Genomic DNA, 27,352 nt, shown 5'->3' with positions numbered 1-27,352 from the left:
GCTTTAGTTCAGTTACTGTGGTTGAGATCGAATTTCTGAAGATAACTACGATGTTAAGAAGTTGAAAGCACATCTTGAGAAAACACTAAATATACTTTAGCTACCCATTCTATCTGATTATCAGTTTAATGAAACATTATAATTAGTCTGATGATGATAATTACTTTTGTTCACAGATATGACCGACGGTCCAAAACAAGCTCCTAAAAACGATGAAGACATCATATCGAAATCTATCGGCGATTTCGGGAGATGGCAACTCTTGCTGACTTTCATCTTATCCTTGGTCAACATTCCCTGTACGTGGCATATTTTTGCGCCAACTTTCCATGCTAGGGAACATACGTATTGGTAGGAAAATTTAACCCAAATGTCAAAGCGACACTATAATATACAACGATTTCCTTTATTTTTAAGGTGTGTGAATTCAGGATTGCAAAACATTTCTGCGGATCAGTGGAAGCACTGTGTATCGAACGATCATTGCTGGATAAACAACACCGGCTTATATAATAATAGCCAACTTATATGTAGTGATATTATCGACATTAAAACCAAATGTACTGACTGGGATTTTGCGGAAACAGGTATAATCATCTTAAAATTTTATTTAATTTTTTCAATTTACAATTCTATGTCTATTCAATTTCATTTTGACATAAAATATGATAAGATACACAAATATGATACAATGAAACATAAAACATAAATAAAATCGTTCACCCATTACTTTAAATTTATTGAAATTTTACAAAATATTAAATTCGTGTCATATTAAAAAGCAATTAAATGTTACTATTTTTTTATATAATATTCTTAAAATTCCTTAATGGTGCTGTGATTTTTGCAATGAATTGGCAATATATGCAAAAACTTACTGATGCTACAATGTCACAATACATCCAATAATTTCTTTGGAATAGATAATGTGTGTATTAGTTTAATATTAAAATAATAAATCCAATTAGCGACGAAGTGACAATAGATAACTAATGCAGTGCAGAAATATAAAATATGAGAAGATTTAGATAAAAATATTCTGAAATTCAAGCAATTATTTCACAAATACATTGTATATTTGTATGAAAACATTTAAAGACAGCCTTTAACGTCATACCTTTAAATTAACCCTACATAAACAGTCCGAAATTACTTATTATATTAATTACTTATTAAATAATTTCGTTCTTATCTCTTAAGTGCTCGAATATAAAAAATCTCGTCTATAAAATTGTAATGAATTGTTGTTTATATTAAGGTATATATGCTTTCATTACTGAGATAAGACCAAACATACAGTTAGATCACATTAACTCTCTCTAAATTTGTATTTTCTTGTTTTATACAAATATATAATTTAAGCTCCTCAGCTGCTTCAGGGCCATTTTTTAACCCGTTCATGTTAAGCATAACATAGTTATATGTAGTGTCTAAAATTCTTCATTAAAAAATGTATTTGTCAAATAATATTGCCTAACTGTTAAGTTAATTCAGCAACTTCATATGGAAAAAATTACGGAAAAATAATTGTACGTGCAAAATTCACTACTGTAGCAATATTTTTGCTTATTTGTGTATCAAAATGAGTTTCATCTGAAAATTAGATGTCAATATCAGCAATAGTTTTCATTAGAATTTGCTGTCTCATTACGTTACATTACGTATGTTTACTATGTCCAGAATAAAAGAACTATTTCATGTAAAATAAAAAAAAACTTTATCTCTCGATTCTTGGATATTGCGTTAAATACATCTTATACACCAACAGTTTATAAAAAAAATACCTTATTGTTTCTTTATTTTACAAATATGATATTTTTTTAAATTATAGGTACAACGATTATATCCGATTTCAACTTGGTCTGTGATCGGAAGAAGCTCATCAATCTAGCTGAAATGATGTTTCTAGCAGGAGTAGCAGCAGGAGGATTGGCTAGTGGTATTATTTCCGATAAATATGGAAGAAAACGGACATTGCTCATATCAGTTTTTATGCAGTGTTCTCTAGGTGAGTAATATCTGTCTATTTATGGTCATTAATTTTACCTAAAATTTTTAACTGCTATTTTGTGTCAAATAAACGCAGAGAATATATCAATAAAACGTAAAATATTTATTACTGATGCGGTATATCCGCATCAGTAATATGACCTTAGATTATTATCGAAAAATCCATAATAACAAACATATTTTAAACTTCTTTTATTACATTATATTTTATTTATCTTTTGACTTGGGATTAATAGCATCCCTTTCAAAGTAACTTATCATAGACTGAATTTTCATGGAACAACATGTCTAAAAACTAAAATCACTTTGTCCAATCTCTGCTTGCCTAACGAGTGTCTTTGCTATTGATAACAACAATTTCCTACAAAAAAGTAAGTTCCTAATCTACGTTTATTACACATTACACTATGCTCAATATAAAAGAAAATTATGTATACTTCTGGAAATGATGAATTCTGAAAACTATTCTATGTGGAAACCTTATTTAAGGTCCCAATTTTGTAGAATTACTTTTTAGGGTGGTACCTTTCGCCATAACATTCGTCATTTTTGGATATCTGTCTCTGTGGCTATAAAGTTTTAACTACTTTTAATTGATTAATAAAGATTGTGATAACAAAAAAAAACAAATAAATATTGTTAACAGAATCAAATGATGCAGGTTATTATTTGTCACTAGCTGACCGCTTCGGCATCTCACAGGTGTAGTAATGAACGAAATGGGATCAAAACTTTAAAAGAAGAAACACATAAAGTATTATAGTGCGCAATAATGTTTGTATTTCCTTCCGGAGATAAAATAAATAGCACCTATGGTTTGTCAATTCTCGAACCCGTAACCTGCAACTACTCATGCGGTTCCAATAATTGACTTTGCAATTGATTGATCATCAAAACGTCATGAAAACTGGACAGGACTTAAATTCAAAAGAAAAATCAGTTGGCATTAGTAGCATTCTTGAAATCAGCACATAGTCACATTTGAGCTCTCCTACAATTCTAGTTGCTTCAATTTTTTAACAGCTAGTCTTGTTGCAATACATAATTTCGGTTGATCCAGATTGCGTCATGAGTATATGCTTGCTATAAATTATGTAGCAGCATTCGTGGCAAATCTAGTGAATTTAGGAATTCGGTTGGATAATTGATTAGTTATTTCAATGTTGGTGTCGGTAGACTTAAATGAGCGCATGTTCAAATCATATCTTAAAAATAACTCCTTCACTGAAACAAGCAGACTTTTTTTTTAATTTACAGCAACTATTCTTTTATTGTGAATTGACAAAGGTTTTGTGCTACCTTTTCGTTAAAAAAATACATACTCAAAGCATTGCGTTCCACTCTAAACTTCAGTATCATTAATTCGCCGATACAAACGGAAGTTTCCCTACTACGAAAGTCAATATTTTGACACCGCACTGGTGATATTGAAAATTAAATCAACCAAGATTGAAGGCAATAATGTTACAGATGACACAGCAATAACTTACTAAGTTCTATAAACAACTATTGCTGGTATTTTTTAAAATAGCAGGTATAATCAAACGTTCCTGAACTTATTTTACTAGTTTTTCAACAAAGAAACCAAAACAACAAAGAACGTCCAATTACCAAACTTGAGCGCACTACAGATTTCTCATTTCAACACTTAATAAAAATAAATGTTTAGCTTTTAGAATTCATGTAAGCATTCACGTACATACAATAGATTCGTCTCTCAAGCAACGTGACAAAACTATAATACAGTTAGTTTAAATAATAATAAAAGAATTCGTCAATACTTTTAATATTTAGTTCAGTGTGGGTTCATAATCCTCTAGTTTTCACAACTGCAATCAGTCTCTTTAGCAGCGTTTCATATATGTTATTAACATAATCTGGATCTAACTTTTTCCGCTCATCTTGGATAGCATTTTAAATAATGTTCAATTAATTCATATACCATTTGAGTACACAACACGTGCTAGCTTACCCCAACAATTTTCGATCAATTTAATACAATATATACTTCAAAATCTACAACAGTCCAACACACAACACTTCATCCATCAAACTCTTTGCTACTTAAAATCATTCTGATCTTTTCTTAAATACTTGTACGTAGTACTATCATGATTTATGATGGTTCTTTTGCAATTCCATCTGATTTTTCAAACATTTTCATTCCTATAAAGACAATTAGAAACACAACAAAAAACACGAATTAGTTATACAACAATGTTGTACAACTGTTTTGAAAGAATGCACTTACATACATTCGGCAACTTATTTTTATTCATATAAAGATATAGATTTATTTTAGAACCATTTTTAAAATACAATACAACATATTTTTGATGTACAGGAACTGCAATCGCTTTTGCTCCATGCTTCGAACTCTATGCCGTTTTAAGATGCTGCCTTGGATTCTTCTCAGTTTCTGTAGTCTTCAGTGGCTTCGTCCTAGCCATAGAGCTCGTTAGTGGTCACTGGAGGACAATTACAGGCATCTCCTACCTGTTTCCCGTTTCTCTTGGATATTGTACCTTAGCAGGATTGGCCTATCTCCTCCGAGACTGGCGCCATTTGCAACTGGCCATGTCTCTACCAGGCACCGTGTTCCTCACTACGTGGTAAGCCCAGTGCTTTTACAATATGTTTGTCCAACAATAATATCTACAATAAAATATCTACTATATAGGTTCTTTATGCCAGAATCGCCTCGATGGCTTCTTGCCCTGGGCCGTACCAAAGAAGTTTTAAAAATCTTGGAAAGAGCAGCCAAGTTCAACAAGAAAGAGTTGCCTTCGGAGCTCGAAAAACATCTGGAGCCTCCCAGATCACCAGACCAAGAAGAACAGACCAGTGTCGGAGTAACCGATCTTTTTAAAACGGCAAAAATGAGAACGAAAACATTAATCTTATTTTTGATATGGTTTGGAGTGTATTTAGTTTATTACGGCCTGGTTTTGAATATTGGAAATATTGGCGGTGATATCTATTTAAATTCGGTAAGTTCTTTTTAAGTATTCTATAAGGTTTAAGATAAAATGGTCATCAATTACAACCCCAGTTATTATTCTCATGCATCGATATATACAGGGCATAATGATGATCAAATGATACGACCCCCTGGCATATACACAATATTTATTTATTAATAAGGTGTTGAGTCTCTATTTGCCTTAAAACAGCTGCAATTCGTCTCGCTGTAGGTTCATAAAGTGTCTGAATAATGTTCAACGCAGTCTTGTACCAAAAAATCTGCCAATTTTTTCAATTAATTTAGAGATGGAAATTTACTCCTAACTCTATGATCTAAATCTTGCAATAAGGGTTGTTAAAATACAATTATATTGAGGTCTGGCACTTGTGCTAGCCGGTGAAAATGTTTGATGATATTCTAATATTCCTCAACCGAAGACTGAACTTTTTGGCTGTTCGCATGGGAACACCTTGGAATACGGCAATATTTGGCAGCAATGTGCTGTCATTGTAAGAACTTTATCATTGAAAATGTCCATATTCATTCGCAGTGATCTGACCAGTGAATGAGAGCAATATATAATATGTGAAGTGATAGGTGTAGTAAAAAGAAATCTATTATTTTTCCATGAAATTTAAGGCTTTATTTAAGATACCTTGTTTTGTATTTCGTTTTATTCAGGAATTTGACGGCATTTTGAAGGTAATTCCAATATAGTTTTCTCCTTTCTGTTAATCACATAAAGTGATTATTTCAATTTCAATGTGTATAGTGCTTCATAAAATTCAAGTTAAACAAAAAAATGCAATAAGTTCTGGTAGAAACCAAGTTCAAATAGATAGCTTTGGTGATGAGTCGCTATCGATGTCTTGACAACACATATTTTCTGCCTTAGTTGGCGCTTCTAGGCGATTGCTTCATGCATACAGTCCAGTTGTCCACAATTTAAATTCTACTTCAGTATTGCGCTTTAGATATTATTTCCTTGTATCATCACATGTACTCTCATATGATTTTATCATAACTAATCTACTTTCAATTTCCTATCAACATGCGCTTCAGAAATTGGACTTTTCTTGTGATTTACTAATTAAACTATTAGATATTTTGGTTTAACTCAAAGTCGTACCCAAGCTAGATGTTTAACTTGTATTTACACCCACTCTAATGGTACCAAACAGCTCCTTATGCAGTGTTTAGCTCCCGAGCAATAGAAACAGTGCTTATATGACGGTCAGACTTGGATTCTTGAAACCAAAAATACTGGAACGGAATCGAACAAACCAAAAATGCGTTTGATTGACTGTTATAGTATCAAAGCTTTGTTGATTTTCAGCTGACTGGTCTTCACCAATATTAAAGATACTATAGATAAATAAGGCACAAATATAAAACTGTAAAATATAACGAACTATTTTCTTTGAGTTCAAAATAGACCCAACCATCTTACACAAGCTAAATATTTTTTTAATGCAAAATATCAGCTTTCGAGATGATCGGACTTTTACGGTGTGCGATAAAATTTATTAAAACTAGCGTTAGGAACTGTATAATAGTAGAATTACTTTTATATTTGAATGTTCTGTGGATCAGCAAAAAGGAATGGAATTATTCTAACTAAATAATTTCTTTCTAAATTGAATAATACCCTACAAATGTTTTATCGTATTTTAATATGTTAATTTCTATTTTTAAATAATATACTCTAATAAATACAGACACTATAATAGAACTTAAACAAAATCTAAAAGTACTTCAAGTACAATAACCATAAATACTAAATAAAAATTAAACATATACCTAATCATAGAAAAAAAAAACTAATTCATGACATAATTTAAAATGATCGCACAATAACTTTAGAGCTTTTTTAAATAAAATAAATGCCTTATTTATTATTGAACCGAAATATTTTTTAACAAATATCGAGAGAGTAATCGAAATATTACCTATAATTGTCATAAAAACAATCAAAAGTGTTTTACTATTTAACATTCACAATTTTAAACTTTTTACCGTATTACATTGACAATCTTGAAAAATATCGTTCCAAAATGCTGCTTTATTAATATACAATATATTGTTATTTACAAGCAAACTATCAAAAAGATCATAAGACTATTACATATAAATCTATGTAAGCATAAATTAGGTACATTATTGTCAAGGCTGCAGCTAGGATGACAGAGCCAGTACATTAAAAATCAGTCTACAACTAAAAGTACACGACTGAAACAGTCGATAGTAAATAGTAACAAAATCAGTCGGACAGAAAATAGCGACTGAAAACAGTCGACTGAAACAGTCACTGGTAAAAAGTAGTAAAATCAGTCGAACCCAAAATAGCGACTGAAACAGTCAATAGTAAAAAGTAGCCAATTACAGTCGATAGTTCCCAACACTAATTAAAACCATTTATTCGTTAAAAAAATAATGAATTTCTTTATATCGTTTGGTGACAAAGCGCTTTTGTAGCACATTTTAAAATGATATGATATTGAGAAAAGATATACCGGTATAGTTACCCTCAATCTACCGAGAAAAAGATACTGAAAAATTATAAAGCGATGAAATGATAGATGAAGTAAGCACTTTAACAAGACGGTAAATTATTATAAAACCGATTTTCATTCCGAAATGTAATTTGTTTTCATGAAAACTTTAAAACTTTCGGCACATCCTTTTGATAATAATATACACCAGGCTCCCCAAAATTGTATCCAAATCCATCAATAACTTTTCGGTTTGCAGCAAGAGAAATTTTTGAACAATATTGAAATAATCGCATGAACAAGACTGCACTTTATTATGTTTTACTTGGGTTTACTTTTTGCTTTTTCCAATACATGTTTATTAGAACTCAACGTATTTATTTCTTTTGTTCTCATATATCAAACTAGTTAAACATATATCCACAAAATAGATTTATAATAAATAATATTTATTATATTTTACTTGGGTTTCAGGTATTAACTGGACTAGTAGAAGTACCGGCAGTAGCAATCAGTATATTTATCCTGATCAAAGGCGGCCGTCGATGGCCCTTAGCTCTCACCATGATACTATCAGGAATATTCGCAGCGCTGGCAATCCCAGTCTCCTGGATCTCAGGGGACCTTCAATGGCTAATCACCACGTTCACCATGACCAGCAAATTCTGCATCAGTTCGTCCAACGCTATCATGCCAGTGTTTACCGCTGAACTGTATCCAACTATTATCAGAAACATCGGAGTTGGCGCAGCCAATGTTCCAGCTGGAACGGCATTGATGCTTGTACCATACCTGTGGGAATTGGTATGTATGGCTGGACGTCAAAATTTCAGTGACAGATGACCACCTTGTAACTTTATTTACAGTCCACCCTCAATAAATCTCTGCCATTGCTGGTCATAGCCATATTCGGCATTGTCGGAGGCGCCTTCACGCTTTTCCTACCTGAAACTGGATCTAAACCCCTATCAGACACTCTAGAGAGCAGTGAATCATCAAATAACTCATCAGCGAACGGCGACATCAACAGAAACAACAACAACACCTATACCTGATTGAACTTAATTTATTTCGACATGTACTTATCGAGCAACAACTCCAAAACGAACAAAAACCTACGTACTTAGACGGTCTCGTAATAAACAGATAGTCAAATACGAGCAGTACGTACACAATTATCGTAGTTATTAACGCGTATGTGTCAATTTTTTTATATATAACACTCCATTACGCGTTTTTTATACATATACGCCACGCCACCTTTGACCCATTGTTTATGATGTTTTATCATTGAATAGTTAATAAAAACAATTTTAAAAGACGAGTTTTTAGTGTATAGGAGCTATAAGTATTATAAATTGTATATCGTATATTATAAATTGAGTTATAACAATTTATTTTTTTTGTATCCGGACCTCAAACTTCAATTTAACTTATTTTTTATATTTATATTAATACCAGATAAATTTTATTTAAAAATATATGTGTATTTAATATTTACCATATGTCCAAATACTCCTCAGTTTACATTAGTTCATTCATTTTACTAATTGCACGTATTGCAGATAGTTTTAATATATAGTCAATTTCATAAAACAGTGAACTCGCGTCATCAAAATTAATGATATCACACGTCACAACGTTTTCGCGTCAATCTTGACCTGTAACAAAATTCTAATGTAAATAAAATATTTTTTTAAATTATTCTTCGTGATTCCACAATCCTATTGGCAATAAGTATTTCTTATGTCTATATTATATATACATGGCATGTAGAAAATCACTTCATTAAGCAATCTTCTCTGTAAAATATCATCTTAATCAATTAGTCTTATTCTAAAGTCTACATATGTCCAGTAATCAGATCAGGTGGTGTTAAACGTTTTAGTCTACGCACTTCACTATCAGGTCGCATATTTAGCTGATTAGCAAGTACATTGGGATGCACTCACACTCTTTCGAAGTATTTCACACAAATACGTTGAATTATACTCGTTATAAGTTCTAGAGGAATATCGCGTTGTATCACTTGATTTGAAATATAGTACGGAGCATTAACAATCGCACGCAACGCCCTATTTTGGAACCGTAAATAAAATAATGAAAGTTAGTAAATTAAGTACATCTAATAGACATGTTATCAAATGAATTAAACCACAGTTAATTATGTAGCCACAATAGTTTATAGGTTAGAGTTCTTTTATTATATTTACACTGAACTCTTTTCCACATCACCTATGAGTCCTTGGCGCAGCTGTCTTTTTATGCACTGGCATCTCTTGGAGACCTAATCCACCTAATTAACAATTGTATATCCAAGAAATGTTATTTTTAGTATTTTATTTTCATTAGTGAGCACATTTACCTTTTTACGTTTTGTTATTGTTTCCTTCTTTTTTGTATTACTCTTTAGTTTTTCTGTTTCCTGTGTAGATTTTTCTTGAAAAATAATAATTAATCACTGCATTCTCGTTAGTATATTTACTATATCTGCAAAACATTTAGTATTCAACCTATCATATATTCTAATCTAATGCTCATATATATTTCTGAATAATTGCACAATTATTACCGAATAATTACTACTATTTACACAAATCTGTTACACTGCACAATACAATTTTTAACAGTTATCCTCTAATAATTATATATACATATTTAGTGTCGTGTGGAGTGTTTACTCATCCACCAATCGCTGCTGTTGGTGTTGCAGCTATTTATCATATAGTTCTTTATCCATGCTTTCTTCGAAGCAGTTCTCTACGTCTTCAGGTAGAAAGAAAAAGGTCAATTTCGCAAATGAATGAAGTGGAGGATACAGATACCGGTGATATATTCTAACGTATTGAAACCTTCCAAAAGATTATCTATGTATTTTTCTTGGTCTAAATAAATAGCTTTATTTCTTCCATTATTTATTCTTTCATATCATGACACTCCCTAACTTGTCCCAAATATTTAATCTCAAAGTAGTGGTTTAAATTTAGTAAATAATTTTATTTTGAAAAGCATGATCAACCGTTAAACATCGCGACAATAATTAAGCTATAAACACCAATGAAAAAGCCGTTTTACAAAACACCTCCTGCTAAAGAAACGGCCACAAGTATGTACAATTTAAGTTTGCCTTACAGTTTGCCTTTGAAGATCTTCGAAATGGCACTGTTTCTATCGCGATTTCCATGGTATGCCTCCACGAAATCGTTTTCATGCAAGCTTCTGTTCAAATTCCAGTAAACTATGTAAATTCACAGCAACTTTAGTCCGCCTTTGGCTGTCTTACACCTTGACCTGTGGTACATGTGCCGGGAATCTGCAGACTAGAGGTGTTTTTCAAAACTTGTACGTTTCTAACATGGATTAGTTTATGGCAAGTCGTTGGGCATCTTCAATTCACCTTTTGTGATCTTACAGCTTCAGCGGCGATATTTTTGTCCGAACTTTCGTGGGTTTTTGCCCGAACATTTTTCTTCCAGTTAATCGAATCAATTCAAACGTGTTAATTCAAAAAGGTATAATATGTGAGAGGTTTTGCAAACAAAAACTATTAATTGACTTGAAAATATTATTTTATATAACGGAAAGAAGATGCGACGAACAAGTTGTTGCTACAAAACGACAATTAGAGTAAAAACCCGCCTCACTCATTCGCCATTCATGTAGCCAAAAAGCAAATGACCATATAGTCTGAACCATATTACATGACATAACATAATTTACGACATTTATTTCTCGACGTCCCAAAAGCGCCGTTAAATAATCGTTCCAATGGTGTTAAGAGTAAGCGGATTCAGTCAAATGGCACAACAAACGGAACAATATATTTTTTTCATTCTTTAATGTAGTATACGCTATTTGACAATACATAATTTAAGACCAAATACGTCATTGCCAATTAAATTGCACAAGAAAGAGAGAAAATGATAATCGTTATCAATGATCAACGAACAATGATTATCTTATTATCGCATAGAGAAACAAGGCTGAGTATCTTGATATGAATCTTGAAATAAAATTATGTTGAAATGAGCACTTTAAAAAGAAAAAAAAAATGGTTTAAACATACAAATAAGTTGCAGGTAGGTGGCATTTGTAACTAAAACAAAACGAATGATTAATAGTTTATTCGAGTGACCATTAATTAACTATTGATAAGAATGAAAACCCCCTGAAATCTTAAACCAATAAGGATTGACCCAATATCGGAGTACACGACTCTATCGATACTGCAATGTTTTCTACATACTTCACCCAGGGTAGTATCTTGGTACCACTCCCGTATACCGCTAATATGCCAGCAACAAACAAGTACTTGCAGTACCTGGAAGATTTTCCGACGACATAGTTATCATGGCAAAATATGTATCTCTGTCTAAGGTTGTAAAAAAAACGTACAAATAGGGGCCAACAAAATCTACCAATGGACTAGAGTCTGAAAAAATACAGCTTAATAGCTTCAAATATGTCCATGTTAATTTAACGTTGCTGTGAAGTGATCAAAACCTAATTAACTTGATCGATGCCCGATTCCTCAAGCAGAATCAGCTAAATACCTCGGAATACATCTCGATGGTAGGTTAAATTGGAAACATCATGTTAGACAAAAAGCAGAGCAGATTAGACTCAACCAACTATACTGATTAGTGGAAAGATACTCTCAACTTGACCTAAAATCAAAGAGATCGGTTTATCAGTCAAACATAAAGATAATTTGTACCTATGGGGTGAAAATAGGGGGTTGTACTAAACTATCAAACTAGTTAGTAACCCAACGCGCTCAAAATAAAGTTCTACGATTAATTGCCAATGTTTATCGCTACGTAATCAATAAACAGCTGCAAAATGTCCTCGAAATCAAATGGATATGCGAAGTGATCCAAGATTTCGCCTTAACACATGAGATAAGGTTTTGGACAAACCGCAAGAAATCAGAAAATTTAAGGCAACAAAACCACACGAACTAGTGAACGTATTCTTAACTTTAACTTAAGTAGATTAGTTTTATTTTAATTTGGGAAATACATACTAATGTATTTTAACTCTACTTGTCTTGCTTGTGTATTAATGCAAGTATAATAGAACAGTAGTGATACATTAACTTGTAAATTAAGATTGTACTAAGCATATTCAATGTAAGATGTAATTAATTACAAAAAAACTGCAACATTCGATACAATCGATATTTAATACTATAATAAAAAAATCAATTCCATAAACGCAGATTACGTTTTCACGCATCACGGAAATTACAAGCACTATATTAATCGATACTTTATAAAGCGCGCCAGCTGTCGAACTTAATTAAAGGAAAACCAAACAGATGGCGTTACGGCGATCGCGTAGGAATCACCATTCGCCTCCACAATCCAGGACAAATCGATATCAGGATCCCGACAATGATATTCGTCTTAAAGTAAAACATAAACGAGCGAGAAAAATGACAAACGATCATTCGCCAACTAAGAAAATACGCCAGTGTTGATCAACGTAACTCTGTTGCAATCGTTTATTGGTCAAGGTAGGGCTATTAATTATATTAATAATATATATAAGGTGTTGTTAGAAAAAAATATCTAGACGCACAAAAAAAACACATCAACACAAGGTGTTCAAAGACAGATTTTGTTGTTAATTTGTTATTTTGTTTTTTGTATTTATGGTGTTGATATTGTTATTGTTACAGATGCTGGAAGGGACGGTGGCCCGAATTCTCAACCAGCTGTTGGGCAAATACGTCCAAGACCTTGACACAGAAAATCTCAATGTTGGCATTTTCTCGGGAAAAGTGCAGCTTACCGATCTGAAGCTTAAACCTGAAGCATTGGTAAGCCATGTTGATCTGATTGTGTTTAATTATTTTTATTGCATTTTTTACTGTTGGTAACTAATATCGATCACAGATATCAGTCACGAATTTTTACTAAATATAACTACTTCATTAAATAAATGTACTACATCATTTTTGTTTTTACATATAATATTATCTTTATTAATTAAATGTTCCCTTGGTTTTCGACTTATGTGCCATACGTTGGAACCTTTTCTCGATCTTAGTATGTATGTTTATGTTGATTTAAAGGAAAAAATGCAATTGGATTGAATTGAATCTATATACTGTGATATTTCATGGTCATATAATAAGTTTTGTTGCATCATTTACTTTTTGTGTCAAATAAAAGAGTCTAAAATATGGAAATGCTAGATGGAATTGCAAATATATGCCTTATATGCGAAAAGATTTAACAGGTCAATTGAAAAGTCCCTGGGCTGACCCATAGATGGAGCACCGAAGACGGTGCGCGCAGTGGACACCCAAAAGATGTTGTTACCGACGAAAACATTTAAAAAATCCCCAAAATGAATTTGAATGACCGTAAATTGAAAAACTTCCTATCATTCACGAATACTTGGGTATGAGAAAGCTCTGTGCAAAGCAAAACACCGACGAGTTGATGATTCGAAGCAGTGTTTGAAGTTGATCAAGCGTAATAAACCCGGGTTTTTGCATCGATATGTGACAATGGATGAAACATGGCTCCATCATTTCATTTCGAAGTCCAATCGAAGTCGACATCCGAGTGGACTGCACACGATGAACCCGCTCCAAAGCGTGGGAAAACGCAACAGTCGGCTGACAAGTTTATGGCGTCTGTATTTTGGGATGCGCATGGAATAATTTACATTGACTACCTTGAAAAAGAAAGGCCCATCAACAGCGACTATTACAGAGCATTATTAGACCGTTTGAAGGGCGAAATCACCTAAAAATAGCCGCATTTGAAGAAAAAGAAAGTGCTGCTTTACCAAGACAATGGCACCGCGTCACAAGTTAGTGAAAACGATGGTAAAAATCCATGAACTGGGCTTCGAATTGCCGTAATTGCCGCTGGGAAGAAATTTTCGTCGAATGAAGAGGTGATCGCCGAAAGTGAGGCCTATTTTGAAGCAAAGGACAAATCGTATTACAAAAGTAGTATCGAAAAGTTGGAGGGTCGCTATAATCATTGTATCACCTTTGAAGGGAATTATCTTGAATATTGAAAGACTAAAACATTGGCTAGTTCTAGAATTCAAGTACATGGGATCAGAGAAGAAGAAAATACGACTGAGCTAATCAGCCGAAGCAGTTTTAGAACTATTATATAACATAACATCTTGAAGTGGCACTTTCACCAAGACAATCGACCGTGTCACAAGTCAGTGAAAACGATGGCAAAAATCCATCCATCCACGGTACTCTCCAGATCTGGCCCCAGCGACTATTTCCTTTTCTCAGATCTCAAGTGTGAAAAAAAAACTTGCTCTTAAATATACTAAAATAATCTAAACTAAATTAAAAGAGCTTTATAACTACTATAAACAATATAGACAAAGTAATACATCCGATAATTTATTTCAAATATACACAAACTATTTCAGTATGAACTGAGATTACCAATCGAAGTGATCGCTGGTACCATTGGAAAAATCTGGATTCAGATACCATGGACCGCTTTATGGAACCATTCCGTAATCATTAACATTGAAGACGTGCACATAATAGTAAAGCCTATTGTTCGAAATGAACCATTCGATCCAGAAAAGAACAAAAGACTACTGAGAGCGTACAAGAAACGTATCCTAGAAATTCTGGAGTATGATGGTGGAATTTTAGGAGGTAATCGCAACTAAGGGTGTAATATTAATTGGTAATAAACGTTTCGTGTCAATAGGACCATCATCATTCGCTGAACATCTGGTATCCAACATACTAAACTACATCCAGATCAATATATCCAACGTTCATGTCAGATACGAGGACGAGTTCAGTTTCTCTACACCTATAGTTGCCGGACTTTGTATCAACTCTATCACAGCTCAAACTACTAACAGGTAAATGCACATGCGGACTATAACCAGTTTCGTAAAGTCTAAAAATATTTCAGCAAATGGAAAAAATCGAACAGTGACTCTATATCGGACAGAAGTTACTACCTCATCAAAATTGAAGCAATATCCACCTACTGGAATCCTGGTGAATCTCCCAAATCATGGAACTTACCGTCAGAGTATTACCAATGGCGAAACGTCATGCTCAACAGCATCCAGAATTATTCATTCGAAGGAAAAGCATTCAAATTTGGTAATTACTGTTTAATACTGTTAATAATCTTGGATTAAAACTATTGTCGTTCATTTTAGTATTGAATCCGATGATGTCCAAGATCAAAATGACCATCACCAAGTCGAATTCTGGTCACGTGTCAGATATAAACACGGAGATCGTAGTGCAGGACTGCAATGTGCAGCTCTCGAAAGCCCAATACGATTCCATGATGGCTGTGATTGATAATTTTCAGAGAATGACGATCAGCTGGCAGTTCATCTCGAAGAGACCACACGAGAAAGTAATTCAAAACCTAAAAGGGTGGTGGAGGTAAGTTCAATCTGATTAAAAACTAGTCAACAAATATTCATTATGGTGGTTATTTAATTTATGTAAGGGTACCAAAACTCAAGCAAGTAGTCACTCACAGTATAGCTGTATTTTATTTAACTCTATGTTGTTAAAGTCACGTGTCATTCGCCATCTATAATTTACATCTAAGGCACAGAAACAAATTATGATAGTCTACGTAGGCCTATTTTTAAAAATTAATTGTCCGGTACTACTTCAGCATTTACACTAGTAGCGCCAGCTTTGCCGTTTCGCGCTATTTCAGCTGATGGAGGAACGTATTAAATGTATGTTCGCGGCTGATGGAGTTAACAGGTCCATTGAAAAGTGCCCGGCGCCACTAGAATTAAATCCATATATTGTTTAGTTAGCCCTAACTCTCAAAGATGCGTGTATAAATTTGGCAGCTGTTGGGTCATTAGTTTGTGAATTATAGCTTTTTGAGCGAAGCAACTTTTGTTATTGTGAAAAAAAATGGATAAAAAGGAATTTCGCGAGTTGATAAAATATTGCTTTTTGAAGAGAAACAACAGTTGAAGCAAAAACTTAGCTTGATGCCGAGTTTCCGAACACTGCCCCAGGAAATTTAATCGTCAAGGATTGGTATGCTAAGTTTAGACGTGGTTGAATAAGTACCGAAGACGGTGAACGCAGTGGACGCCCAAAAGAGGTTGTTCCAGACAAAAACATCACATTTAAAAAATCCACAAAATTATTTTGAATAACTGTAAATTGAAGTTGAATGAAATAGTAGACACTCTAAAGATATCAACAATCACGAATATTTGAGTATGAGAAAGCTCTATGCAAAGTCGGTGCCGCGCGAGCTCACGTTTGACCAAAAACAACGACGAATTGATGATTCGGAGCAGTGCTTGAAGATGATCAATCGTAATAAACTCGAGTTTTTGCGTCTATATATGACAATGGATGAAACATGGCTCCATCACATCCACTCCGAAGTCCCATCGACAGTCATCCGAGTGGACTGCACACGATGAACCCGCTCCAAAGCGTGGGAAAACGCAACAGTCGGATGGCAAGGTTATGGGGTCTGTATTTTGGGATGCGCATGGAATGATTTTCATTGACTACCTTGAAGAAGGAAGCACCATCAACAGCTACTATTACATAAATTTATTGGACCGTTTGAAGGACTAAGTGGCCGAAAAATGGCCGCATTTGAAGAAAAAGAAAGTGCTGCTTCACCAAAACAATGGCACCGCGTCACAAGTTAGTGATAACGATGGCAAAAATCCATGAACTGGGCTTCGAATTGCCGTATTCTCCAGATCTGGCCTCCAGCGAGTATTTCCTGTTCTCAGATCTCAAAATAATGCTTGCTGGGAAGAAATTTTCGTCGAATGAAGAGATGATCGCCGAAACTGAGGCCTGTTTTGAAGCAAAGGACAAATCGTACTACAAAAATGGGATCGAAAAGTTGGAGGGTCGCTATAATCAGTGTATCACCCTTGAAGGGAATTATGTTGAATAAAAAAAATATTTTTCCAAAAAAATGTGTTTTACTATGGTAGGCCGAGGACTTTTCAATTGACCTGTTATATTCGCTAATACAGAAGCTTTGAACTTTTGCGAATTAACAAATAAAAGACTAACACATTGGGGAGTTCTAGAATTCAAGTACTTGGGATCAGTGACACAGGAGAAGAAAATACGGCTGAGCTAATCAGCCGAAGCAGTTTTAGAAGCTGAACATATATTTCTCCTAACTATTATAAAACTTCTTGTATAACTAATGAAATCATGGCGCCTTACCATGATTCCATTAGTTATGTACTAATGTGAAATGATTTAAGATCGAAGCCTGTATTTGCCAAAGAGCTCGACTCTCTACTGCTTTTTAGCATAGTATTAGATGCAATTATACGAAAATATTTTGAAAATAGAAATGGTATTCCATATGATGTTACACACTCCTTGGCAGATCTGATGTTCCCTGCTGATAGCGCTATATTCGCTGATAAAAATATTGATACGAATTTAGTTTGTACATAATATAGTTTGCACAGTAAAACCATATGGATTGAGATTTAATGAAGAAAAGACCAGAGCCCTGACAACTGACGGATCCACTGCTATTGTATTTTAGGGTAAATGATATGGCTCAGAAACTCAGTGGCTCAGAAAATGAAATGAAACAGTGATGTTTACATTATGTGACCGTTATTTATTGATGTAATATAAAATGTGGAAAATACAAGCAGATTAAAGCGATCGGCGCTGGCTTTACCTGTAAACGATGATCGGTTACTGAATGATCGAATGTACCCTTCAATAATCTCCCAGATAAACGTTTCGGGGTTGCCAGAAAATCGTTATCGTTATTAAGGTCTTTCAGATATGCCGCTTGCGGCAAATTCTACAGATTTCTTTCCAAGGTCATATAGGAAATTACTTATAAAATGCTGAATTTTTGGGTAGAATACACAGTGAACAGTTTCCGAAAGAGACATAGACCAAAATCATCTTGTGTACAAAAATAAAGAAAAAAAATAGGATGTTAACATTCTCCGAGGCCAGAACAGCTGCGGCCTATCACCAAATATGGAGAGATTTAGTGAAGAATATCCTGCGGGGCCAACATCGCTGTTATTTATTGAGAAGTAGATATTCTCCTCGAACGCCGGATATCGATTGATGATAATGATGACCAGAGACATATTGTGGATGCGTTTTTCAACAAACTTGTAGATTTTTGAAATCAAAGTGCAAACAAAAGTCAAGTATTTTAACAATTATCTATATAATTTTAAAACATTAAGCCACATCGCCAAAAATTATTTCTATAGCATTTATTTGTTGTTATACCATCATCCAACGAACTTTTCTTAATATAGTCAACAATAACACTTCAGTTCTTGGACTAATTACGCCTTGCAAAAATGAATATATAAATAATTTATCAATATAAATAGTCAAATCAGTCGATCTATAAGAAATGGCCAATAATTTCGCAATACCGAGATTATATTACTGCGCTCTTACCAACACTCTCGTGAATTGCTTCAATATTTCCTTCTGTAATAATTCTGTTTAGATCTCTTGATTTTTTTAATTATTTCATCTTGCTTGATTAACTTTTAATTACTTATGAACTACTTTATTAACAATCAACAATCACACTAATTTTTTCTTCGTTGTCAATGCTTAAACACAATCTCACAAATTCAATATTCGATGTCAAAAAAAACATCAAAAGGCATTAAATAGCGTTTACATTTAACAGTTATTTAAATAATACAATTTGAGAGTTCAAACTAGGTTTTCATCCAATAAATCTTGCTTCCTTGTTATTGACATTAACTTTATCACTATTAAATCACTATTTTTAATCAAGCCACCAAAAGTCAGCAGTCGTGATTTGACGGAGCAGCATTAACATAAGTTTCTAAAAGTGTCTATTAAAGATTTCGGCGGTTGATTTCTTCAAATCAAAAAACTAAAGTAACAAATATCAAAAATAAAATTTATCATTTAGGTTAGGTTAACAGTTGTTTACATCTATACTAAACGAAGTTATAAACAATGTCAGCTGTCATGTTTCTCTAAAAGACAATTATTCCCAAAGGATAGGTATACGAGACCCGAGCCTAAATTAGATTTATGTATGATCTCATTGAACGTTGCCTCATTTAACCTTTACTTTTAGTTTATTTTTACTTCAGTATATAACAATATACTAATGTAAATAAAATAAAGATACAAAAATTTTAGAAAATGTAATGTATTTTAACATTATGGTACATATATAATGCATTTATTATCGAGGAATTTAAACAGTTAGTTATACAGCCACAATAGTTTGTATGTTAGTGTGGTTTTATTATATCTACATTAAACTATATTCTATAAACACTTATTGTATCTTCTGGATGTCTAATCCAATTAATTAACAATTGTATTGGGACAACTGAACAAGTAATGTATTTTACTTTCGTTTCAGAGCATATTTACCTTTTATTATTAGTTCTTGATTCCTTCGTTGTTGTTTCCATGTTAAGCCATTCTAAATATCTAACATATATAACATATCTATCTGTTAACATATCTATACAGAAATTGAAATAAGAAATATTCCTTATTATATTATAAGCTTTTAGAAATTGTATTATTTTTTAACAATATCTGGAAGTTCTATTAGACCTCTTCGTGGGTTATGTTTATACTTTTTAAATCTTATATTTCCTAACAATATATGAAAGGATGACTTACATCCCTAAAAGAACTGCATATTCATAAGTTTTCTATGGATACTTCCTAAGTAACAGTTATCTCTGAAATAATTGTTTTAAATTATGTATATACTGAAAAAAACTACTCACTGTTCTTATATATTTCATAAATTTAATGTCGAGTAAAACTAAAAACAAGGTTTTGTTTTTATTTTCTTGAGAGATTTTAATACTTACTAATATTCAGAGCAGATGCAACACAATAAAAATATTTCTAATAAAAATTCCAGTAACTCTAACAACGCATTTTACTGGTAAGAAGGAGTCCCCATTACCTCGTTCATGTTCGAGGTTACTGACTAGAGACTTAATCTGTTTCTAACTGACTATTTATTGACTTCGGCCTTAGAGCAATGATAAGTAGCTATTTTAAAATTTATAATAACAAAGTGCCAAAACAACGTTTGCCTATTTATAGTCTTTAATTGTAATCATTAATGTTTTGAAGAATTTGGCAGACATTTGACAGTTGAACGACTTTTGTAGACTCGGACGAATCAGGAAGCATTATGTCTCTTTTTAACTAGTATAAAATTACAAGGAACATATTGTTCTATATTAAAATTAATTTACAAACTGCAACAGGCAATTCCAATACCACCAACATAATAATAATCATATTAATTTCTTAATTTCATGTTTAAGATACGCCTACTGGGCTACCATAGAACAACGCGTGAGGCCATTGACATGGAGCAAAATAAGAAGCATCAGACAAAACTATAAGAAATACATGGACACCTACAAGCAAATAATAGCCAACCCCAACGATACCGAACTGAAGATGGATCTTCAAAAGCACGAGGACAACTTATCTATCGTCAACGTGGTGATAGCTAGGCAACACACACGACTCCTGGTAAGTGCTGACTGAAACATGACTTGCATCTGATCTGCTTTAACATTTTCGTTTTCATTCTCATCTTTTTTATTACTAACGACTCTAGATGCAATCGAAAAGCCAGAGCGAGAAAAGTTTCTGGTCCTTGTTGCCGTCGCCAGAAAAAATAGTGCTCTGTGAGAAAATCGGTTACTACAACGGCGAAGAGGATAAAATCAGACAAATAGGTAAACAAGCAATTCGCAAAACAGCGACGTCAATCTAAAAACATCAATATCGTCCATAGATCACATGTACAACTTTAAACTAGGCAACTTTAACATGGTCCTAAACAAAGAGTCTCAAGAGATCCTCGTAGCAACCATGACTCAAACCATAATATCGTTAAAACCGAACTTTGTGGACTCAACATATAAATTTGCATTGAAGATTGAGGGTATTATTATAGAGGGCGGAGGACCTGGAGATACTCTGATGCCGGTAATAAGTTCAGAACATCTCAAGGACAGTCCCGCGTTTTTCTTCATTATGAACCTCGAGAAAATGAAAAAAGAAAATAATAATATAAGTCACAGGCTTCAAATCAAAATGAGCTCTATGGAATGTATTTATAATAAAGTAAGTATATTATATGTCATAGTTGTACCGATAAAACATATGAGCCTTAACAAGTTCAACCCTTGATGTAATAACAAGTCGAGTAAACGTATATATATATATATATATATATATATATATATATATATATATACACCAAGAATTTAAAAATTTTAATATCCTGATTTCACAAACTAACATAAAATTTATCTCAAATACAATTTCAAAACAAAGAAGGTTTTTTTAATATGTAAAAAGCAAGCTTAAGACAATCATTTTGAATAATTTTGTTTAAACTTTAATTATAAAAATATCATCTATTGTTTACTGAAAGAATGTAGAAAAAATATAATTTTATAATAAAAAACAAAAAGAACATAACACATTATTTATGAAAAAAAATTGCAATTTATTTATATAGTTTTATGCAAATCTTTTTAAAATATGGTATACTCTTTAGATATGGTCTACAACCCTCCTATACAATACTCTACTCTCTATACAATATATCTTAAATAATACATACCCCAAATTTAATATATTAATTTATTTCACTATCCTCCATTTTATCCAATCTATTTGATTGCTGAATATTAAATAAATCTTAAATAATTAATAATAATCTTAAGTAAGTATCTACCTCTAATATAGTATCCATTAGAATTTTAGATTCTAGTCACAATCATGTTTGTATCTGATTTTAATAGAAACACCTTACCAAGTTATTTCCATGCCTACATGTGATTTGATGTATTCTATATCACGTTTTGTTCCCTTTTGTGATAATTTTATGCTAACACTACAATGATAATGTATTTAGCACTTCGTTAGAGTTTTAAATATTCTCATCCATGAACAGATATTCGCAGCACTATATTCGCTGATGCAGATTTTGAGACATTGAGAATTTTTCACCGTATTTCTTTTTCATTTTATATTCATACGATTTAAGAATGAACTAAAAAAAAGAATTAAAAGTAAAATGTTAACAACAAACGGATCACGTAAGATGTGTTATAAGATAGAAAAGCTTGATAGATATTGTAAGAAAATTCATACAATACGGAGTAAAATGACTCCGATATCTATTAACCACAAAAGAAAATCAGGAACGGAAAAACAAAAAAATAAAGAAATGCAAAATAGAGAATCCAATAGGATAATTGTAATTTTCTTCCAACTAGCCAGTACATTTTCCTATATTTCAATTCCAATTCATTTCTTTTCTTCTTTATATGTTCCCTCCAGAGATGTTTTGCATCAAGATTCGTTCCGAGATATTTAGCGTTGTTGCTATATGGAATGATAGTATTATTTAATGTTATTGATGCTTGTATGGTCTGATTGTTGGTGAACTGCACATGCACAGATTTAGTTTCCTTAATTTTTGTTCTCCAAGCTTGTATCCATCATCAACAAATGTAGCCATCGTAATATTCTCCATTTATGGTATATCACAAGTAGAGTAGATAAAGCCCCAGTACACTTTCTTGTGGTACACCTGCTTTAACTTCTTTTATTGTAGAATAAGCTTGTTTAACTCTAGACATTTTGGTTGTAATGTACCATTTTAGTAGTTCGGTGTATTGTTTTGGTAGCATTTTCTATAGTTTATGAAGAAGGCCTTCATGCCAAACCTTATAGGAGGCTTGTGCTACATCTAAGAATTTGGCTGAGCATACTTTTTTCTTTCATAGGCTTTTTCAATAACATATGTTATATTGTGGACCTGGTCAATGTTAAATGTTAATAAACCCAAACTGGTGTGTTAGTATTAGATTATTTATCTCTATGATATATTGTTTAAATTGATTAGAATTTTTATACGTTTATACCAATAATAACTATTTTAATTAACAATAAGCATTAATACAAATGTATGAATATAAAAATAAAAATTAGTGCTCATCATAAACTAGTTTCTTAATTTTAAGTTGTATTAATAACAAATATTACTAAATAGAAACTATTAGCTAATAATCAAATAAAAGTAGTTGTAAATATTGAAGATGTCTTAACTAACAAAAGCTAGTACAGAAATAAAGTATTGTATTATATCTCATCATGGCTCGTATGCTGTGGTAACATAACAAGATATTTTCAGAGATGTTTCGAAGATATCGAGGCATTTATGCAGGCCTCTAAATCAACGCAAAGAACAAATCTCCTTGATTATTTCAGAAGAATTCCAGAGAAACTCTACGAGACAATAACGAAAAAAATTCGAAAAAAATGGGATATGAATTTAAACATAAAATTTCCATATTTTGTCATTCCTGAAACGAGTGCTCCTGCTGGGTAGGCTAACTAGACCCTGTTTTTTTATATCTTACTGGTATCTAATTTCTTACAGTTCTGAAGAAAATCTATTGGTGATAGATTTGGGCACGTATATGATACGAACGGAGATATGTTCACAAACTCAAATAATTGAAAACGCCACCAAAATGGAGCTTGAAGAACAGCTTTACTCAAAACTGCACATTGGTAAGTTATACGAAACAAATCAGGATTGTCTACCATAGTACAACACATTTTTTTGGAAAAATTAGTTTCTTTTATTCAACATAATTTTCTTCAAGAGTGATTATAGCAACCCTCCAAATTTTCGATACCATTTTTGTAGTACGATTTGTCCTTTGCTTCAAAATAGACCTCAGTTTCGGCGATCACCTCTTCATTCGACGAAAATTTCTTCCCAGCGAGCATTCTTTTGAGATCTGAGAACAGAAAATAATCGCTGAGGGCCAAATTTGTAGAATATGGTGGATGAGGAAGAAATTCGAAGCCCAATTCATGGATTTTTACCATCGTTTTCAGTGACTTGTGACACGGTGCATTGTTTTAGTGAAGCAGCACTTTTTTTTTCTTCAAATGCGACCATTTTTCGGCGATTTCGTCCTTCAAGCGGTTCAATAACGCTATATAATAGTCGCTGTTGATGGTCCTTCCTTTTTCAAGGTAGTCAATGAAAATTATTCCATGCGCATCCCAAAATGCAGACGCTATAACCTTGCCAGCCGACTGTTGCGTTTTCCCACGCTTTGTGCAGTCCACTCGGTTGACTGTCGATTGGACTTCGGAGTGAAATGCCATGTTTCATCCATTGTCACATATCGACGCAAAAACTCCAGTTTATTACGCTTGATTATCTTCAAACACTGCTCCTAATCATCAACTTGTTGTTTTTGGTAAAAAGTGAGCTCTCGCGGCAACCACTTTGCACAGAGCTTTCTCCTACCCAAATATTCGTGAATGATATGATGTACACGTTCAGTTGATATTTTCAGAGTGTGTTATTTCATTCAATTTTAATTTAGGGTCATTTAAAATCATTTTGTCGATTTTTTAATGTTTTCGTCGGTAACAATCTGTTTTGGGCGTCCACTGCGTTCGCTACTCATTTCACCACGTCTAAACTTAGCATACCAATCCTTGATGGTTGATTTTCCAGTATCCAAAATCTCGGCATCAAGCCAAGTTTTTGCTTCAACTGTATTTGTTCCTTTCAAAAAGCAATATTTTATCAACACGCGAAATTCCTTTTTAACCATTTGTTTCACAATAACAAAAGTTGCTTCATTCAAAATGTTATAATTCACAAACTAATGAACCGACAGCTGTCAAATTCATACACTCATCCTTTGAGGGTAGGGGTTAACTAAAAAAACATATGGATTGAATTCTAAGAGCGATATCTATGTGTCAGGCCGAGGACTTTTCCATTGACCTGTTATATATAAGAATGTTGTTTTATTTACTTTCATGTACTTTTATACTGCTTTATTAGTCCGCTTCACTGAGCTTGCAAAATCTTAATTAGATTGTAAAATCTAGATGTAAAATATAAAGAAAATAATTAATTTTAAGGCAATAATAAATTTAAAATTAGAATACATTTTATGTAATAAAGCTGATACTTGTCTGCATCGAGTCCGTGAATCTTTCATTACACAAATTTTTGTTCATCACCTACGAGCTACTGCATAGCATATCAAGTAATGTTCAATTGTTCAATTGTTATATTCTTTACCACAAACACTTTGAAACACCCTGGTAAAACACATTCATTTGTTGATTATTAACCTTTGCTGTGATTCATTTAAATCGGAATGCCTTTAACTATAAGAAAACTATTTAAGTATTTTGAATATTATAAAAGTTTATTCTATAAGTCAAAGTAATCAAAAAGTCTTCCTTCTTTATTGGAAAAATTTCTATTATCAAGGTCAACTAATAATTCTGAGAATTATGTCGCTCTAAATTCATTTTGAATATAAATTCACTTGTTAACAATCAATATTAATAAGACTTTTATATAAGGCCGTAAAATTAAAAATTAAATATACTAAAATATTTAAGAGACAAACATTAAATCCATGACATGACATTAAAAATTGTTCCAAATAAGTTAAACTCTAATAGACAGCGGTTACAATTTCAATGGTTACCATGATAATGTAACAATGACAGATATACGCCAGTACACTTGTTATATTAGGTGCTTGCCATAGACATAGAGTAATAAAAGAAAGCTTCGCTACGTCCAATATCTAGATGGGATTATAATAGCCTATTGAAGTAATTTGATACGGCAGTTTAAATCTCCATTATAGGCACCTGTAAGGAAAACATTTTGCTGTCTAGTCATTTGATTGATTCTCTGATATGATAAAGTTCTCTGGCGTTACCTTTCATTGACCAATGAAGTATACATAATATATATAATATATATAATGTAATGTAGGGTGGGGCAAAAGCCCTGCTACCATTTTGATTTGACACTAAGATGGGGCAAAAGTCCCGCTATTATTTTATTGCCTGCCATCTTGGTTATGTGACGTTTAGCTCACTTTCGCTTCAACCATTGTGTTATGTAGACGTCCGAATTTTATTATGGTTAAATATACACCACAAAAATAGAGACAATATTTATTGAAAATAATTGTTCCATTATTCAGTCAATGGCGGGACTTTTGCCCCATTTTATATATATAATATAATATGTTATATAATATATATAATATAATAATATATTATATGTGTAGTCTTTGTCCAAAAATTATACCATATTATCCAAGTAGCAATATCACGGGATAAAATAAAGGAGATAGCTCAAAGACCTACTAACAATATAATAACATAAAACAATTTTGTTGGAGTCTTAAACATCATCAGGTTATTATATATATATATATATATATATATATATATATATATATATATATATATATATATATATATTATGGTGTAACGTAAAATTTTGTTCATATAGGAACATCTGAAACTGAAGGTAGAGTCAAGTTGCAATTTCTTATCTCCTGGTAATAGATCCCCCGTTAGTAATAAAATAAATATAAACTATCTAGAACGCCTTCATGTAAATCGACTTCACAAATTCTTAAAGGTAAATGAGATGTAAATTAACTAAAATTAACTAATGAGCGCTTTCTCTATTTTTTAATCATGCTTGTTGAAAGATGTATATTTCTGAATCCATTACCTCTAATAAATCCAAAAGAATTTCCAAACTATCTTGGTAAAGTAGCCTTACGCCAATACATTTATTCGGATACTTACTCAAAATATTTTTCTTTAAATAAATTAAACCCCTAAAAATATTTATTAATTTTTTAATTGATAGCACTTTAACAACTTTTTTTAGTTGTGCAATAAAATATTACACTAATTTAATTACTGAATCACTTTGCACGAAAATTTCTCGTCTATGGAATGTACTGATGATCCTGCATCCTC

General features: G+C 32.5%; 2 protein-coding genes across 7 annotated transcripts in view; both read left to right on the top strand.

Annotated features, from left to right (window-relative positions):
• LOC143195139 (organic cation transporter protein) overlaps positions 1-8,946 on the top strand; it is a 118,021-nt gene extending 109,075 nt beyond the window's left edge. For all 5 annotated transcript variants that reach the window (XM_076402050.1, XM_076402048.1, XM_076402051.1 and 2 more), the window contains exons 2-8: positions 177-351; positions 418-587; positions 1,832-2,008; positions 4,355-4,622; positions 4,691-5,000; positions 7,942-8,271; positions 8,334-8,946. In XM_076402050.1, the coding sequence (XP_076258165.1) occupies positions 179-351; positions 418-587; positions 1,832-2,008; positions 4,355-4,622; positions 4,691-5,000; positions 7,942-8,271; positions 8,334-8,522 (1,617 nt within the window). In that variant the 5' untranslated portion in view covers positions 177-178 and the 3' untranslated portion in view covers positions 8,523-8,946. The remainder of the gene's footprint in view (positions 1-176; positions 352-417; positions 588-1,831; positions 2,009-4,354; positions 4,623-4,690; positions 5,001-7,941; positions 8,272-8,333) is intronic.
• A 3,904-nt stretch (positions 8,947-12,850) lies between these two features.
• LOC143195127 (intermembrane lipid transfer protein VPS13A) overlaps positions 12,851-27,352 on the top strand; it is a 60,947-nt gene continuing 46,445 nt past the window's right edge. For both annotated transcript variants that reach the window (XM_076402020.1, XM_076402019.1), the window contains exons 1-11: positions 12,851-12,985; positions 13,151-13,291; positions 14,887-15,124; positions 15,180-15,339; positions 15,393-15,589; positions 15,649-15,883; positions 20,803-21,016; positions 21,105-21,225; positions 21,285-21,616; positions 23,700-23,893; positions 23,949-24,082. In XM_076402020.1, the coding sequence (XP_076258135.1) occupies positions 13,151-13,291; positions 14,887-15,124; positions 15,180-15,339; positions 15,393-15,589; positions 15,649-15,883; positions 20,803-21,016; positions 21,105-21,225; positions 21,285-21,616; positions 23,700-23,893; positions 23,949-24,082 (1,966 nt within the window). In that variant the 5' untranslated portion in view covers positions 12,851-12,985. The remainder of the gene's footprint in view (positions 12,986-13,150; positions 13,292-14,886; positions 15,125-15,179; positions 15,340-15,392; positions 15,590-15,648; positions 15,884-20,802; positions 21,017-21,104; positions 21,226-21,284; positions 21,617-23,699; positions 23,894-23,948; positions 24,083-27,352) is intronic.

The sequence above is a fragment of the Rhynchophorus ferrugineus genome, unplaced genomic scaffold, assembly GCF_030347505.1.
Source record: "Rhynchophorus ferrugineus isolate W39M unplaced genomic scaffold, kcgeb_rfMv2 rfM4, whole genome shotgun sequence".
NCBI lineage: Eukaryota > Metazoa > Arthropoda > Insecta > Coleoptera > Curculionidae > Rhynchophorus > Rhynchophorus ferrugineus.
Note: the sequence above shows the minus strand (reverse complement) of the source record. Positions and strands in the feature narration are given on the sequence as shown.